This window comes from Macrobrachium nipponense, chromosome 40 (genome assembly GCF_015104395.2).
Source record: "Macrobrachium nipponense isolate FS-2020 chromosome 40, ASM1510439v2, whole genome shotgun sequence".
NCBI classification, from domain to species: Eukaryota; Metazoa; Arthropoda; class Malacostraca; order Decapoda; family Palaemonidae; genus Macrobrachium; species Macrobrachium nipponense.
In genome coordinates this window covers 45,282,386-45,298,543 of record NC_061101.1, presented here as the reverse complement: position 1 = coordinate 45,298,543, position 16,158 = coordinate 45,282,386, and the positions used below count along the sequence as shown (strand labels likewise).

The following is a 16,158-nucleotide window of genomic DNA, read 5'->3' as shown; positions in this document are numbered from 1 at the left end:
ATGGTAAAAACAGCATAACTAAAAATTCCTGCAAATGAAATTGCACAAGTTCTACTTAATTATCACAATAAAAACTACAAAAATCCTAAACAGTAAAGACAAGATCAAAGTCCCGTAAACAAGGGCAAGAAAAGTGAAGGTACAGGCATCCAGCAGTTCCAGTCTACTTTTGCTGATTTTGATCTTGAGATGTTTCTTACTGGTGGGGACCAGTAGTCACAAAGGACCAAGTTTTTATGTGAGCAGATTCTGGAGCGTTGACATTGTCTTTTTTGTCTTAACTTCATCTTCGTCTTTCCATTCATGCCATGGAAGAGACCTAGGCCCCTGTATTCACTTTCTCTAGATTCGCGGATTCATGCATTTGCGGATTTCTCTCTGGAACATATCCCCCCATTATTTGCAGAAAATTTGCCTATTCACGGAATTTTTATATGAGAAATAGCCACAAATTCCTGTATTTTTTATCCATTTCATCATAAAATGCACTTTTTGTGATAAAACTATTTAAAAAACTAGGTATAAGAATTTTGAGTGGGTTTTTCTTGAGTTTTAACCAACAAAATAGGCTGTTTTAAGCATTTTTATAAGGGTTCCAACTATTCGCGGGTTCTAGCTATTTGCAGGGGGGCCTGGTACGCATCCCCCGTGAATACGGGGGGGGGGGCACTGTATTCTGTTTTTAGAACTGACCAGTACAAGTTCCTTCTTGTACTCTTGAGTTTTCCACACCTGTGTAGTCTTTTATGTTAACTGAGTCTTGGTCTCTGGCACACTCATTCCCCAAGTACTCTCCGGGAACGTAAAAACCCTGGCAAAAATCCTGGGCACTCAGCATTTTGGGATAATTATGACTGATGGGATTACAATAAATATAGTTTTTTTTCCATACAACCCCATCCTTCATAATCTGAGTTCCAGTTTTTCAGCCCCTTTTTCTCACTACCTAGCAGCAAGATTACATGAAGAGTAAAATTGCTTTTTACTCAGCATTCAAGGTAGGAATTGATCTTGCTTAACATTCAAGGTAGGAATTGAATTTGCATGAAAACATAGTATTACATACGTTATAAAACAACTATCTTTGCAAAACATCTCACAGGAGAGCAATGACATCTGGTACTTCAGAGGGCAGGTAAAAAATTGTCCATTTGATGACCTGCCTTAGCCAAAGGGAGAAAGGATATCTGTTAAATTACAGAAGGGTAACTCCTACAAGTTACATTAAAGTTAATGAATACATTTTTGCATAATTTCCATTCATGTGGTGTCACTCATTTGTGAGACCTATAGAACACTGGGTAATACGTATATGACCTTTTGAGTTTTGTAATTCAAATACAAAGTTATGTATTTATGGAACATCTAAGATAATTTTGATTTTTTACCTTTTGTTCATATGGAACATATATGGAATAATTGTAAATGCAAATGCTTGGTTAGTTTTTTAAGGTAGATTCTGTTGCAGGTTCGAGATCGCATGGTTAAACGTCTCTTCGCCAGTCCAGAACCTGACAGATGGGCCAATGCCAAACTTGACATACTCCGTGTAAGTTAAGTCTCATTTGTATTGCCACTCAGGTCTACATAGTGTTCATCTTTGCAGGATTTAGAAATGTTTATAGGTTAAGAAAAGTCAAGTATACAGGTACTCCTCGTTTAACGAAGGGGTTTCATTCCACCGACCACATCGTTAAGCGAATTCTATTTATTTTAACTAAGCATTAATTTTCAGTCATATATTATACACAGAACTAGTTTCCGACGTAGCCTACTACTTGGCAGAGTTTTGACAACTTTTTATCATTTTATTATTCATATATTTTAACTTCATCATTTTATAAATTCATAATGTATATGTAATTTTCTTTAAAATAGTATACTTTATTTAACACATTTAGCCTACATTCCCGAGTTAGCCTATTAGTAAGTCGATACAAGTCAATACAGTACTAAACTTTTCACAGCATGTGCACATTATTTATCAGTGACTTTCATATTCTAAATTTGGTACTATTTCATAATTATAGCTATTAGTTTCTTCATCATTTGTTTTTATTGTAGAGGGTAGTGAGAGGAAAAAAATAATAAATGAATTTTGGTGATCACGGGGCATTTGAATGTTGCTGTCAAAACGTAAACAAAGCACAAGGCCATCTTTTGAGGAAAGTAAACACTAAACTATTCGCTAATGCGATTAATAGCGCTTCAGTGGCGTGATTGGTATGGTCTTGGCCTGCCACCTCAGTGGCCGCGAGTTCGATTCTCAGGCATTCCATTGAGGGGTTAGAGATGTGTATTTCTGGTGATAGAAGTTCACTCTCGACGTGATTTGAAAGTCACGTACGTAAAAACACCATGCAAACATACAAACAAACAACCTAATGGGATAAGAATTTTCCAGCATTGATAAAGATTTACGCTTGCACTTCTTACCCTCTGGTATCGTCTGATCTCATGGATGACATATCGAATATGTATGTAAATACACAGTTGTATAAAAAATTATCAAACTGTATTACATGTACTAAGTCTTTCAAGCATACTAAGAGTAAGGAATTTGTGCTTGCCAAATGTCTCATTGTTTTGATTAAAAGGATTGACTGGTAGAGACTTCTCAAGTGGAATATTTAAAAAAATATATTCATTTTCAAGTTAATATAAAAAACATTTGACTTCACACAGTTTCTTTTCATTGATAAAAATAAACACATTTTCTTTTCGTTACTAAGAATTATTCTCAGTAAAACAAAGGAGCTGTGCCATATTTTTTGCTTTCTTGAAGTTGGAAACAAACGTGGTGGCACCCGTTCGGCCGTGCAACCAACTAATGGCGGCTGAATCAAGCCAACCAGTCGAGTTCCTAGACCATAGAATGCCGACTTTAAGAGGTTCAACTGTATAGCTTTTCTTTAAAAGTACTATATTAAAGCCTTATTTATTGTTTTAGCCACAGATTTCAAGGTTTTCAAAACCTAGGCTAGGCTAGGTTATTGGCACTGAAAATAGCCTTTCTCTTGGCCACCATTGGCAATGTTTTTATTTTCATTTTATGGTTTTTTTTCTCTCTTGATGATTTTCATAAATCAGAGTTGTTGTAAAACGAGTATGTACGTCGTTAAATGAGGAATACCTGTACTGTGTATGCTTCAATTCTTGTTTGGTCATTTTACTCTTCGTAAGACCCTAAAAATGACTTCAAGTTGTTGATTTTAACATGAACATTTAATGAACTCTAAGTACCTGTATATATTGATACAAATTCTTTTGCTATTAATATTTATCAAAGTCATTTAGCATTTAGGTGTACCTTCATCATCATTTTATGTTGAACTGTGTAATATAGTTAAATTCCTTCTAAAAATTGAGAGTGAGTCCATAAAAGAAATAATTCAGGAAAATATTCATCAATATCAGCACCCTAGTTTATGAACTTGATAAGCTATTAAAAAATGTTGCTGTTTGGTTTGTTTGTAGAATAAGTGGTAGTATTCTTTGTTGTAAATTTCTTACTGCTATGGAAAAGATAACTTTTTATATTAGATTACTATAACTTTATCAGTTTATATCTTTCTTAATTCATTATCAAACTTTCAGGTTGTTTTAGATGATAGTGTTATGACCATTGATTGTGGAGAACAAGCTCTACCCAGACGACTGCTCCAGGTTGTTGGGGAATGTTGTCCAAATCTTACATCCCTAAAAGCCACACTTCACCAGGTAAGGTCCATGAATAGTTTCAGATTTACTGCATATACTCGCATAACACGCGATCTCTCATATAAATGTAACCCCCAAATTTTCACCTCAAAAAATGATTTTATCACGTATCTCACGTATCATGCGAGTTAAAGTTAGGAGACCAAAATAGGCTAACCCCATTTCCTCCTCTTTATCCATTCAATTTTTTAGTTAGGCTAACCCCTTTTCCTCCATCTCTTAATCTATCCCATCTTCTAGTTAAGTTTAAAAAAAAGTAAAAGAGATGGCAAAAAGTATCGGTATTAATGATGTACTTGTTTGGAAAACGCATACAGCCAGAAACAGCTGATTTGCTGTGAACAACCAATCCGTTAAAATCAGCCTTTTCACTTTCATTTCAACCATCGTACGATAGAACAAAAATTACCATAGTTATGTTACAAATGATGTTCATGAGACTAGGACTGATATATTTTTACATTACAGGTAGTAATCGACTTACTATCCCAATTGGTTACGAACAACCAGTCATAAATCGATTTGGACGTAAGTCGGCCCATGTTAATTTACAGTAATAATATTATGCTAGCGTAGCTTACACTAGGGTAATCAGTATCATCTTTACATATAGGGTAGCCTAGCCTACACTACACAGCATACTTTATACATATATGGCATACTAATTATTAATTTCAACTAATTCTCTAGGTTCAATGCACATTGGCGTATGATGATTCAGTACAAAGAGAAATTGAATAACATTTAACAAGTTAGCCCTTCAGTATACTGTGTACTACATATATGATATAATTTAGTAATTTAATAATAAAAGCCCATATCAGTTTCAATGCATTCTGACTATGACATATCAGCGAAAACAAAAAAAATTGGACACGAAACAGGAATCAGATTCGGACCGACATCGGCATACCTAATCGAGAGATGTCAGGCTGCTGACGGCTACGTATATTTACAAAATAAATACACAATGAATATACATCTTCTGGTTCTTTTAAAAAGTTTTACATTACAGTATCCAATAATATTGTATGTATTCTCATATTATTGTATCATAAAATACTAACAAAGCGGTCAGTGTTTTGTTTGGAAATCAGCTGATGGCGAATACGAGTTTATTTCTCGTATTTAACTCATTTCGGGGCGAATTGCCTTTCTTCTAATTAGCGTAAAATATCTAGATACTCTACTTATATGAGACAAGGTAATTTGTCATTATACAGCGTGTTTTTAAGTCGAAATATGAATTTAATACGTCTCATGAACTAAAGTATTTTTATTGTTAACATATTGCGTTGTGGGCATGTTTATTGTGTAAAATATTACGTGATTCCAGTCGCTATTTTCACTTTATTTCATTGTAGTACAAACTTTACTGTTATGTTACTTTCTTTTTTTGGCGTGAAAATAACCGTAAAATGTGTTCTTTCAAGACCTGAAGTTCTGATTAAAATCATTTTCTCTCAATTTATCTATGGTTGTGTTTGATGGCATAAGTTTACTGTAGTTATATCTTTGTTGCCGATGCACGATAATAGTATTATAGCCTTACTCGCTATGGATAAAAGATCGGCAAGGGCGTATACTGCTAAATTTAATCTGTAAGTTTTAGCTGAAGTTGAGGAGAGAATGTTGATAAGCTAACGACTATTATCGTGCATTGGCAACGTGGATAAAACTTACGCAAACTTTGGTATGGTACTATCAAATTCAATTGTAAATAAAATTTGAGAGAAACATGTTTTAATCAAAACTATTGGGCATGAAAAGAACACATTTTACTGTTTTTGCTTCAATAAAAGATAAATACGTAAAGCTCATAGTATATTCTGATGAGATAAAGTGAAAATATCGAACAGAATGTTGATTTTTGTTTACGCAATAAACATCCCCTCAGCGCCTTGTACTAACGAAAAAAAATAACTAAATTTCGTTCACAAACAATACGTTTTCAAGTGATATTTCCACTTGAAAACACTTTGTATAATGTAAAATAACCTTGTCTCTTATAAATAGAATATCTTGAGATTCATTTTTGCTAACTAGAGGCAAGAAAGTCGCTCTGATTTGAGTTCAACACAGCAAAACAAACTTACTTCGCAATCGCCGTCTGGTGATTTCCAAAATATAACATTGATTGCTATGTTTGTATTTTATAGTACAAACAAATAGTAATATGAAAATTCATATAATATTATTGGTTGCAGTCAAGTAAATCAAAACTTTTTAAAATATCCATGGAAAAGATGCATATCTATTATGTTTGTATTTTATCATTATACTAATATATGATTATTACATACTCGAATTTTATATCTCGTAAGATGCAACCCCCTTAAAATTAGCTCCAAAATTAGGGAATCAAAAGTCGCATGATACGAGAGTATATACAGTATAACCTTGTTTGCTTATAGATGAATACAAAAGTTGCATAGTTACTATGCACAGCAATTGGTTTATGTACAGTAATACCCTCAAACTTATGAGAGGTTAGGTTCCAGACCCCTCGCGCAAGGGAGATGTTCGCGTAAGTTTGGCACGGTCTGTAAAAATGCTAATAAATGCTTACTTCTAGAGTTTGAACACTAAATAGGACCTTAATCATTCTCCCTAAGTATTAACCCTTTCACTGCCAAAGGATGTACCATACTTCCATAAAAATCTCACCCTTCACCGCCACAGGACGTACCAAATGTCGACAGATATATACAGTTAAAAAATAATTTGCCATAAATCACTAATTAGCATCTCTCACTAATTACCACCTCGAGGTTCCCTCGGGAGAATGTAAACAGAGCCTTGCCACGATTGCTGAGTGCCCCTAGCCCTCCCACATCAACAATCTTTCCCACAATCATCAGTTCATTTTACACTTCAAAATTGCTGTGTCGCCCAGTGATATCTTGGTACATTCACGCTTTAAGCTTTGTTATTTGTGTATTGATTTTGCCGAGTCTATATTTCATTTATTTCAAAATGCTGTAAGGAGTCGTGGAAAAGGTTCCAAAGGGTAAAGTTGTGTGTAGTTTGAACTTTCCATCACCCACAACCTCGCGCCATGTTACCCCCTCCTTGCCCCCCCCAAAAAACACATAAGTCACCAACTTTGTTTCAAAGTTCATTAGATAAATACTCAGGGATAGTCTTAGTTTTCGTAAATTACAAGCAGTTTGTGACAATGACTGATATACAGTGGTACCTCGAGATACGAAATTAATCCGTTCCGAGGCGGCCTTCGTATCATGAGCTTTTCATATCTTGGACCGCATTTTACATGTAAAATGGCTAATCCGTTCTAAGCCCTCCAAAAACACCCCAGTAAATTTCATAATAAAGCTAAATTGACCTATAAACAATGAAATACTACAACAATTTGGACCATTCAATACCTAACAATACGTACTGCTAATACGTATACCTGTAAATAAAGTGTATTAGTGTACATGGTGTACAAGAAATACTGTACGTACATATGTACGTATGTAATAAAATGTGGAAGCTTTACCTTTCGAGTGAGGCTATCACCGAAAGTGGCGACAGAGGAGGAGGACAAACGGCAGATACGTACGTACACTTAACTTTACGAAACATAAAAAAATGTAAGGAAAACATAAACTAAACTTTACGAAACACATTAACAAAACTGTAACACTCAACTTTACAAAAAACTTAAAATAAAAAAACTTTCTTTTGTCTTTTTTTTTTATTTTTACATTTTTTTTTACTTTTTTATATACTTTACGTTTTTTTTTTTTTTTTTTTTTTTTTTTTTTTTTTTATTTTTTTTTTTTTTTTTTTTTTTTTTTTTTTTTTTATTACAAAATTTCAACTTCATCACCATTTTCAACTTTCTGTTTTTTAGCATCACTTGGTTCTTCCTTTTTGCTTACTACTCCTACTAAAGGCCTCTTTAAAAAATAACTATCCAAGGAAGATTGCTTCTGCCTACTTTTGACAATGTTCCTGAAACGACTCAGGCAAACGTCATCGAACTGTGCAAGCATACGACCTGTGTAAGCCTTTTCGGGGTGTGTCTTTTCTACGAATGATTGCACCTTATGAAAAGCAGCTAGAGCATCCTTAATTCTGCCGTTGTCATAGAGTCGTCGTCCTCCTCCTCGCCACTGCTAGAGAACTCTTCTGAACGACGTTATGTTGCATTTGCTCCAAACTCCCTTCAGTTCATCCGTCGTAAGCTCCCTCTTGGTGCTCCTCAAGAAGGTCATTGATGTCGTCCTCGTCAACGACCAGCCCCATGGACTTGCCGAGTGCAACGATCTCGTCAAGATCTGGTTGCGAAACAGTTTCAGGATCGTCAACTGTTTCTGAATCTGCAGCACCAGCTTTGCCCACGTCGAATCCCTCGAAGTCTCGGGTGGATACGGCATCAGGTCAGAGTTTCCTCCACGAGGAATTCAAGGTTCGCCTCGAAACCTCCTGCCAAGCTTGGTCGATGAGTCGAATGCATATTACGATATCGAAATGCCCCTTCCAAAATTCACGCAAGGTGAGGTTTGTGGTATCGGTGATGTCGAAACATCTGTAGAAAAGATGTTTCGTATACAGCTTCTTGAAGTTCGATGTCACTTGCTGGTGCATGGGCTGGAGGAGAGGGGTGGTGTTAGGTGGAAGATAAAGAACCTTGATGAAGGAATACTTCACTAGGATATCTTCCTCCAGGCCAGGAGTGTGAGCAGGGGCATTGTCCAACACCAGCAGGCATTTCAGAGGGAGGCGCTTCTCTTCCAAGAATTTCTTCACTGTCAGGCCGAAACACAGATTTGCCCACTTGGTGAACAAAAGCCTCGTTACCCAGGCTTTTGCATTAGCCCTCCACATCAGTGGAAGCTTCTCCCTAAGCATTTTGTGGGCCTTGAAGGCTCGAGGAGTCTCCGAATGATAGACAAGTAGGGGCTTCACCTTGCAATCCCCACTGGCGTTGGAACAAAGTGCGAGCGTAAGCCTGTCTTTCATAGGCTTATGCCCGGGTAGCTTCTTCTCTTCCTGCGTGATGTACGTCCGATGAGGCATTTTTTTTTCCAAAAAAGGCCAGTCTCATCAAAGTTGAAGACTTGCTGAGAACTGTAGCCTTCCTTGATCATCATCTCGTCGAACGTCATTTTAAAGGCTTTGGCCGCTTTTGTGTCCGAGCTGGCTGCCTCCCCATGCCGTTCCACCGGATGGATGCCAGTCCGTTTACGGAATTTCTTGAACCACCCATGCGAAGCCTTGAAGTCTGGGGTTGGCGTTGATGTCCCTTCTCCTCCGTCGTCTTCGGCCTGGGCAATCAAATCGCCAAAAATAGCGCTGGCCTTGTGGCAGATTGCCGTCTCCATTATCGTATCGCCAGCGATTTCTTTGTCTTTTATCCAGACAAGAAGAAGCCTTTCCATTTCATTGTGCACGTGGGTCCTCTTACTGGACAAAATAGTGACGCCCTTGGAAGGTGTAGCTGCTTTGGTGACGTCCTTCTGCTTAAGGATGGTGCCTATTGTCGACGGATTTCGGCCGTATTTCATGGCGATCACACTCAATCGCATACCAGCGTCATACTTTTTAATTATCTCCATCTTCGTCTCCAAAGAAAGCATCCTCTTCTTTCTGTGAATTTCAACTTTCTTGGGACCCATGACTATGTATATGCTGTACGTAATTATGTTATGTAGTACGTATATGTATGTAGTAAAGTTCTCACACAACACGATAAAGTATACTACAATGAAATCACTAACGATTTACATGATAAAACAAATAAAGTTAGAACGAAACGAATACCGCTTGTGCGTACGATTACAGATGATGCCGTGCAGTGGCCGAAGAAGCACGCCGCCACGTAGATGCATGATGGGAGGGATGCTGACCAATAGGAGAGAAGGATCTCATGGTGGTGACTAGCATCAGGAACCAATGGGAGAGCGGGAGGATGGTGGTGAGTCTACTCAGTTGGGGGCGCATGAGTTTCAAAACTGTTATTGGTGGTCCGGGCGAATCTTGGACTTTACAGCAACAACCTTTTGTATCTTGAACAATTTTCGTATGTAGAGCCGTAAAATTTTTCGTATTTGCTTTCGTATCTCGAGTTTTTCGTAAGTTGAGCCTTTTGTATCTCGAGGTACCACTGTAGTATAAAAAATGTGGAAGTTACAGCCATCTAAAAAATCTTATGCGTAAATTTTGCTCACTTACTAAGTAAAAATAGGACTTCTAGTAAGTGTGTTTCTTTTCTGGTTTTCATATGTTTCTAAGAGCTTAGAAATAAAGTTATATTTATCAATGTATAGCTAAAGAGTTGTAGAATACGATGAAAAATATTTGAAAACTGTGAGTGTAATAGTTTTGATGCTAGAGCTCTTTTTGTAAGACAAAACTTTTTGTGTTCCACTACATTTACTTGACATGTTATGGCATTTCAGTTGCAAATGTACACCAAGATATCGTTTTATTTTCCTAAAACTTACACATAGCTTAACTATTTAAAGCCCGGGATGCAGTGTTACCATGTGCGACCACCACAGGCGGATGGACAGATGGAAAAAAACAGAGTATAGTAGTATGATGCACGGATCTGTTGAGTCATGTGTTACTAATTTTGCATTTTTAATGCTAGCTTTCATTTTCTGGAGGTAATTAGCAAGAAAATTTTCAATCTAGCATCTGGCAGGAAAACTTGCATTTGTTTTCAAATACATGTAGCATAAGTATTTTGACATCAAATCTTTGTAATGTTAAGTTGAATATGTATTTCTTTTTTTCTACTATGTTTGATATATCATGTAAGAAAAAAGAACAAAATCTTTCAAAACCATTTTCAGGAATTGAACAGAATAGGTTTCGAAAATTATTAGGAATCCTGCAACATAATGTACAAGTACACTGTGTATGTCAGAAACATGTTTGAATCGAAAAAGAGAGCAATCGGTTGAAATTGGCTGGGTGGCATTGTTGTGTATGATGTGAATTTTTTACCACTTTATGGAGCAAAATCTAGCAAGAAATTGCCATTCCCATTTGGCAACACTGGCCTACCAATGTTTTGTTTATGTTATTGAAGTCGTGTTCGCCGCGTTCTTTAAATTGTACCCATATAAACGAGTTAATTATGTGGCTTCCAAAAGCCCTGATTCTTTTACTCTTATGGGAAAGAAGCTTAAATGTCAGATGAAGGTTATTACGTGAAATATATTAACATGTGTTGTGAAGAAGGGAAGAGATGTTTTGCTGCATCTGCTGGTAGCATTATCTTTATTATTCATCTGATTGCACTGCAAAATCGTCATCATCTTTATCAACATAGATCATTGGTGATTACCCATATGATTTACATAATTTTGATATTTCCCTTACCTCACTCCCTCTCAAGGAAAGAGGCCCAAGTGAGTACGTAATAGCGCATGCGTATGTAGGCTTCTAGCTGTAATCCATAGGCTAGTAGGCTACATATGTACAGTAGTAGTAAACTACATATATTTTTAAGGCTAATGTTATAAAATAACTTTGAAACTGTCTTGAATTTAGCTTAAGGTAGATATAGTAGAAGACAGTATTGGTGTTGGGTTTGAACTAACAAAGTAGGCAGTTATGGAAACATTGGGAATAGTGGTCTTGGGTGGGTTAAGGGGGGCGTCCGCTTATATAGAATAATGCTCAGATTTTTATTAAATTATTATATGGTATACATATATATAAGGTGAAGTTCCAGAAAAATTTTTAGAGGGATCGATTGATTATTTTGGCTTATATTGAAAAAATTAAAAAAAATTAAAAATTAAAAATGTAACTCTTCCTTCATTTTTAGTGCTATTGCAATGCGGCTTTATACACAGAAAGTATCATAGTAGAAAAACAACTTTGCGAACAGTTTTTCCATTTTTCGTTTATTTTTGGATGGGGGCGAGGGGGAATTTTCCCCCCCAAATTTTTTTGATTTGCTTATCACGAGTTCCTCGTCAACCTAAGAAAAAATCTAGCCCCAGCAAAATATTTGCATTTCTTTCTTCTTTCCAATGGTATATGTATTTAACTTTAAAATTGGCCTATAAATAAAAAAAAATAGTTAGTATTTTAAGTGCAAAAAAGCGAAAACAGAAAAACGCCCGTAAAGGTCAACAAGTGGTTTTTTTTTAATTTTTTTGCTGCACTCGTGGAAAAAACTGATCTTTGGGCAAAACCATGGTACAAATACTCAGTAGCACTTAGTTCAGAATGCCTTTCCTTCTTTCTAATAGTTCTTAGTGTTTTTTTTACTTGTTTTCCAACACCAAGTCCCCCCCTAATTAGGGGTATTATTCGCTCGAGGCGAGGGTATCACCAAGTACCACCTGACTCTTTGTTGCCTGGTTTGAAACCAAGTAAGTAAGAATTTGTCATCATGTACTCCCTTTTCATCGTCCTTTATTACTTTCATCAACTGCGAGCGTAACTGTGAAGGTGAAAAAACCTCAGATGATTGCACGGCAGACGACATCGAGGCAATGGGGGCGGAGCTCTCAGCAGGCAAAAGAGAGCCTCGTGTTGTTGGTGGCGGTGGTGGTGGTGGTGGTGATGGTGTTGGTGTTGGTGTTGCTGGTGGTGGTGGTGGTGATGATGGTGTACAGCGCTTGATACATCAGCCAACAATGGTGGTGGCAATGGCGGCGCTGCCACATCGACATAAACACTGTCACACCTTCGACCCTGTCTCATATGTATTTAGAGTTACTTGATGTAAGAAAACAAGCAAAAAACACGGCAAATAGCAAAGAAAATGCTCGTAGTAAAGAGCAGCATACCTCCCCTTTTGCAACTCTGGGACACACCGACTCGCATGGCTCCCTGCTGGGCATGCTACCCGCTCAGAACACCAATCACCAAGGAATCAGCCATTGTTGGTGCCAGACGTAAGAGATTAGGCAAAATAAAAATCAAAATAATTAATAAATTGGGCGGATAAAGGACAAAATGACAATAGTCATTAGGAGCCAAACGTCAGCCCTACGTCACAGTGTGAAGGGGCCGGGGCCAAAACCCCATTAATTTTAATATTTCGAAAAAATGCTTTGGCCACATGATAATAGGTGTTGCTCATGTCTTACGGCCATTTAACCATATTTTGAAAATTTCAAAAATATTCATCAAAAATCAAAGGGGAAGCCCTCCTTAACTATTAAAGTAGACAGTTTTAAGCAAATTTTGAGGAGGGTACCAGGATAACACGGGTATTTACTTATCACGGGGGGTTCTGGGCCCTATCCCTCGCAATTATCGAGGCCCTACTGTAATTGTTTGTTTTGAACATGTGTGGGATACAAAGGCAAAGTTATCAAGGAGTGATTTCCTGTCTAACACTGTTGTCACTGGTATAGTTTTGTATTCTTGGAAACTGTAGTTAGATGTTGTGTACATTATGCATGCCATTGATTGTGGCTGAGACGCCTTGTACAGTTATACCCCTATATACGAAAGTCCCTACGTACGAAAAATCCAGGTTATGAAGGCAAAGACGAAGATTTTTTTTGCTTCTGTGTACGAAAATAATTCAGGTTGCGGAAGGGTGTACTGTAAAGTTCGAGATTCGTCTGGGACGCCGAGAACAATTTTAAAACTCGCGCACTGCCAACTCAGTAGACTTGCCACCATCCTCCCGCTCTCCCATTGGTTCCTGATGCTAGTTACCGCCGTAAGATCCTACTCTCCTACTGGTCAGCATCTATCCCATCATGCATCTACGTAAGGGAGTTCCTTGACCATTTTGTTTCAGCAGCGTTATCGTACACGTGGAATTCGTTCATTCACGTAGATTTCGTTCATTAACGTAAATTCTTGTTAGTGATTTCGCTTTTGTGGGTACATACCCATGCCAGTCTTTGGGTTTCAGTAAACTATTTCCTTAAAATTTCGTGTGGAATGTTGTCTCTATCCTTCCATTGCAGGCCAGATAGTAAGGTGTGGTAAATAAAGGTATAACTCCAATCAACAGGTGAATGTGAAACATGACATCTGAAAAGTGACAATTAGAAAAACTGAAAATAGAAAAGGAGGAAGCCCAGAAAGAGGGGGATTGCGATTTGGCATTAGCACAAATTCAGTGTAATACAAAGTCAGGACCGTGAGATGTGAAATTAACTAAGGACCTGTGTCAATTAATGCCTCCTTCTGAATTCCATCCGTAGCAAAAATAGATATCATGGCTTGTGTAATATCAATGGATGTGATATTTTTCAAGGATACAGCTTCTGGGAAACTTGCTAGGGTCAGTACTATATGATTATGACCTCCTGATGGGGGAATAATAGGACCGACAATATCTATTCCCTGTAGCGGGGGGAGCGCTGTCAGTGGACCTCAGATGGGTGCACTGTAGGCATTACTTAAGAATGTTCTTTGCAGCGTGTGTTCGGCCCCTAGCTGCAACTACTTTCATTCCTTTTACTGTATCTCCTTTCATATTCTCTTCATCTTACTTTCCACCCTCTCCTAATACTTGATTCATAGTGCAACAGTGAGGGTTTCCTCCTGTTACACCTTTCAAACCTTCTACTGTCTATTTCCATCTCAGCACTGAATGACCCCAATGTTCCAGTGCTTGGCCTTTGGCCAAAATTCTATATTCAGCTCAGCCAACGCCATCTTGAATTGAGACGGCCTGAGAGACTCAAGCATGAGTTATCACCAGTCGTCCGAGTCTGGCCATGCGTTTCCATTCACAATTTTGTATTTTTGATGGCATTTATCAGTTATTTGCAGAATGTATAATTTTTGTGTAAGTTAATTATGTTTTACAGTCTTTTGCATCATCAGTATCCTCTGGACCTGGTTAATATGATTAAATATAAAGGGAAATCAGTGCAGAAACAGTAATGAGAACAAAAAAGTTTATTCACAGAAATGAGTATATAATACATTACTTTTCTTACAATAATTGTTTAGTAGGGTATTGGAGGAAGCAAATATCAGCATTTTTTTAATTTTTTCTATGCTGCGCCCAGCATCACAATCATTATCAGAAAGGACAGTGAGTGAAATGTCCGTGGCCAAATTCCTTTGATACATTGATTTGATAAAATCAGGACACTGTGACAGTTTATCAATGGTTATATAGTTAAACAGAATTGCGTTTACTACAGATTCATGCGGATAAAGAAGCCTTCCTCTGCTTATACCTTGAATGTAACTGTTATTGTCTGGTAAGCTATCTTTTGTTTCTTGGTAAGTAAGTAAGTCTTTACAGGAGCTACACTTAAATTTTTTCACAACAGCATACACACAATAGCCAGCAAGGTATGTTATAACCGGGAAAAAATCCATACATTTATCAATATCATCTTGACTGACATCAATATAAAAAAAATCGTTATTTCCAGACTCATGATTATTCATGCATTCCAAGTTCATTTCTTCGAAGATCTTCTGTTCGATGTTTTTATTATTAAAAGTTATTCTGAGAACAGACATTAACCTCAGTTTTTTTTTTTTACACTCGAACACTTGTCGTAAGGAAGTGTTGTAATTGCTGCCTGCCAGCAAGTCGACGATATTTACCAAATCTATTTTCAAGCTGATCGGTTTGAAATTTCCTGGTAAGACATATTTCATTTTTAATTTTTCTACACCGTATTTTGTTATTTCTATCATTGCACTAGTTGTGTGCTTTAAGGCAGTGAATGTTTCCCTACTCAGCTTTCCACCAGTTTTAGTAGTTATTCCAGAGATCTAACCAGAAATGGAATTTCTGTAGGAAAATATACTTCTCATCATTTACATTACATATATGTTAGTGGAGTAGCATATTTATTGTGAGGCCGAGTACCTTTATGTGGATGCTTTACATTCATTATGGTCCACCAGAGATAAATGACTTTAATATAATTAGCTACATCTTCAGAATTTGGCAAACAGTGTTCTTTTCCCGTTGTCAAAAGTGCTTCTATGACATATTCATTGAAAATTTGTAGGGCAAGGCTGACGTTTTGCCTTTCTAGACTCAAGGGATTTAATGCCTTTGATGTAAGTTTGTATGCATATCTGAGGAGAGAATCTGCTTCTAAATTGTGTAATTTATGTAAAGTGGCAAATGGAGCATTACATATTTTGGATGCAGTGTGGAGATCGGAGGTTGCCAACTAGTAATGTCTCATTAGATGGCCTCAGAAAAAGTATCCACAGGAATGCAAATTAAAAACAAATAGTTTAACAGTTTACAAAATATGAAAGATGCAAGTAATGAGTTATCATTTAGAGTCATCAGCAATGATTGATAATGTATTTTATAATCATTTGTGTTAATAAACTGTTGTTTCTCATCATAACTTCGCTGATTTTCCACCATTATGCAGCGTATTTAATCATATTAACCAGGTTTAGAGGATTATGATGTTGTTAAAGACTGTGAAATATAATTATCTAACATAGCAATTAGATACTCTTGATTAAAAGTAATAAATAACACCAAAAATATAGAAC

At 36.9% G+C, this 16,158-nt stretch overlaps 1 protein-coding gene across 1 annotated transcript in view; it reads left to right on the top strand.

The window, feature by feature from the left end:
- The window catches only part of LOC135212132 (uncharacterized), a 128,149-nt gene that overhangs the window by 15,337 nt on the left and 96,654 nt on the right, over positions 1–16,158 (top strand). The window contains exons 2-3 of the mRNA XM_064245537.1: positions 1,469–1,549; positions 3,598–3,720. Coding sequence (XP_064101607.1) covers positions 1,469–1,549; positions 3,598–3,720 — 204 coding nt within the window. The remainder of the gene's footprint in view (positions 1–1,468; positions 1,550–3,597; positions 3,721–16,158) is intronic.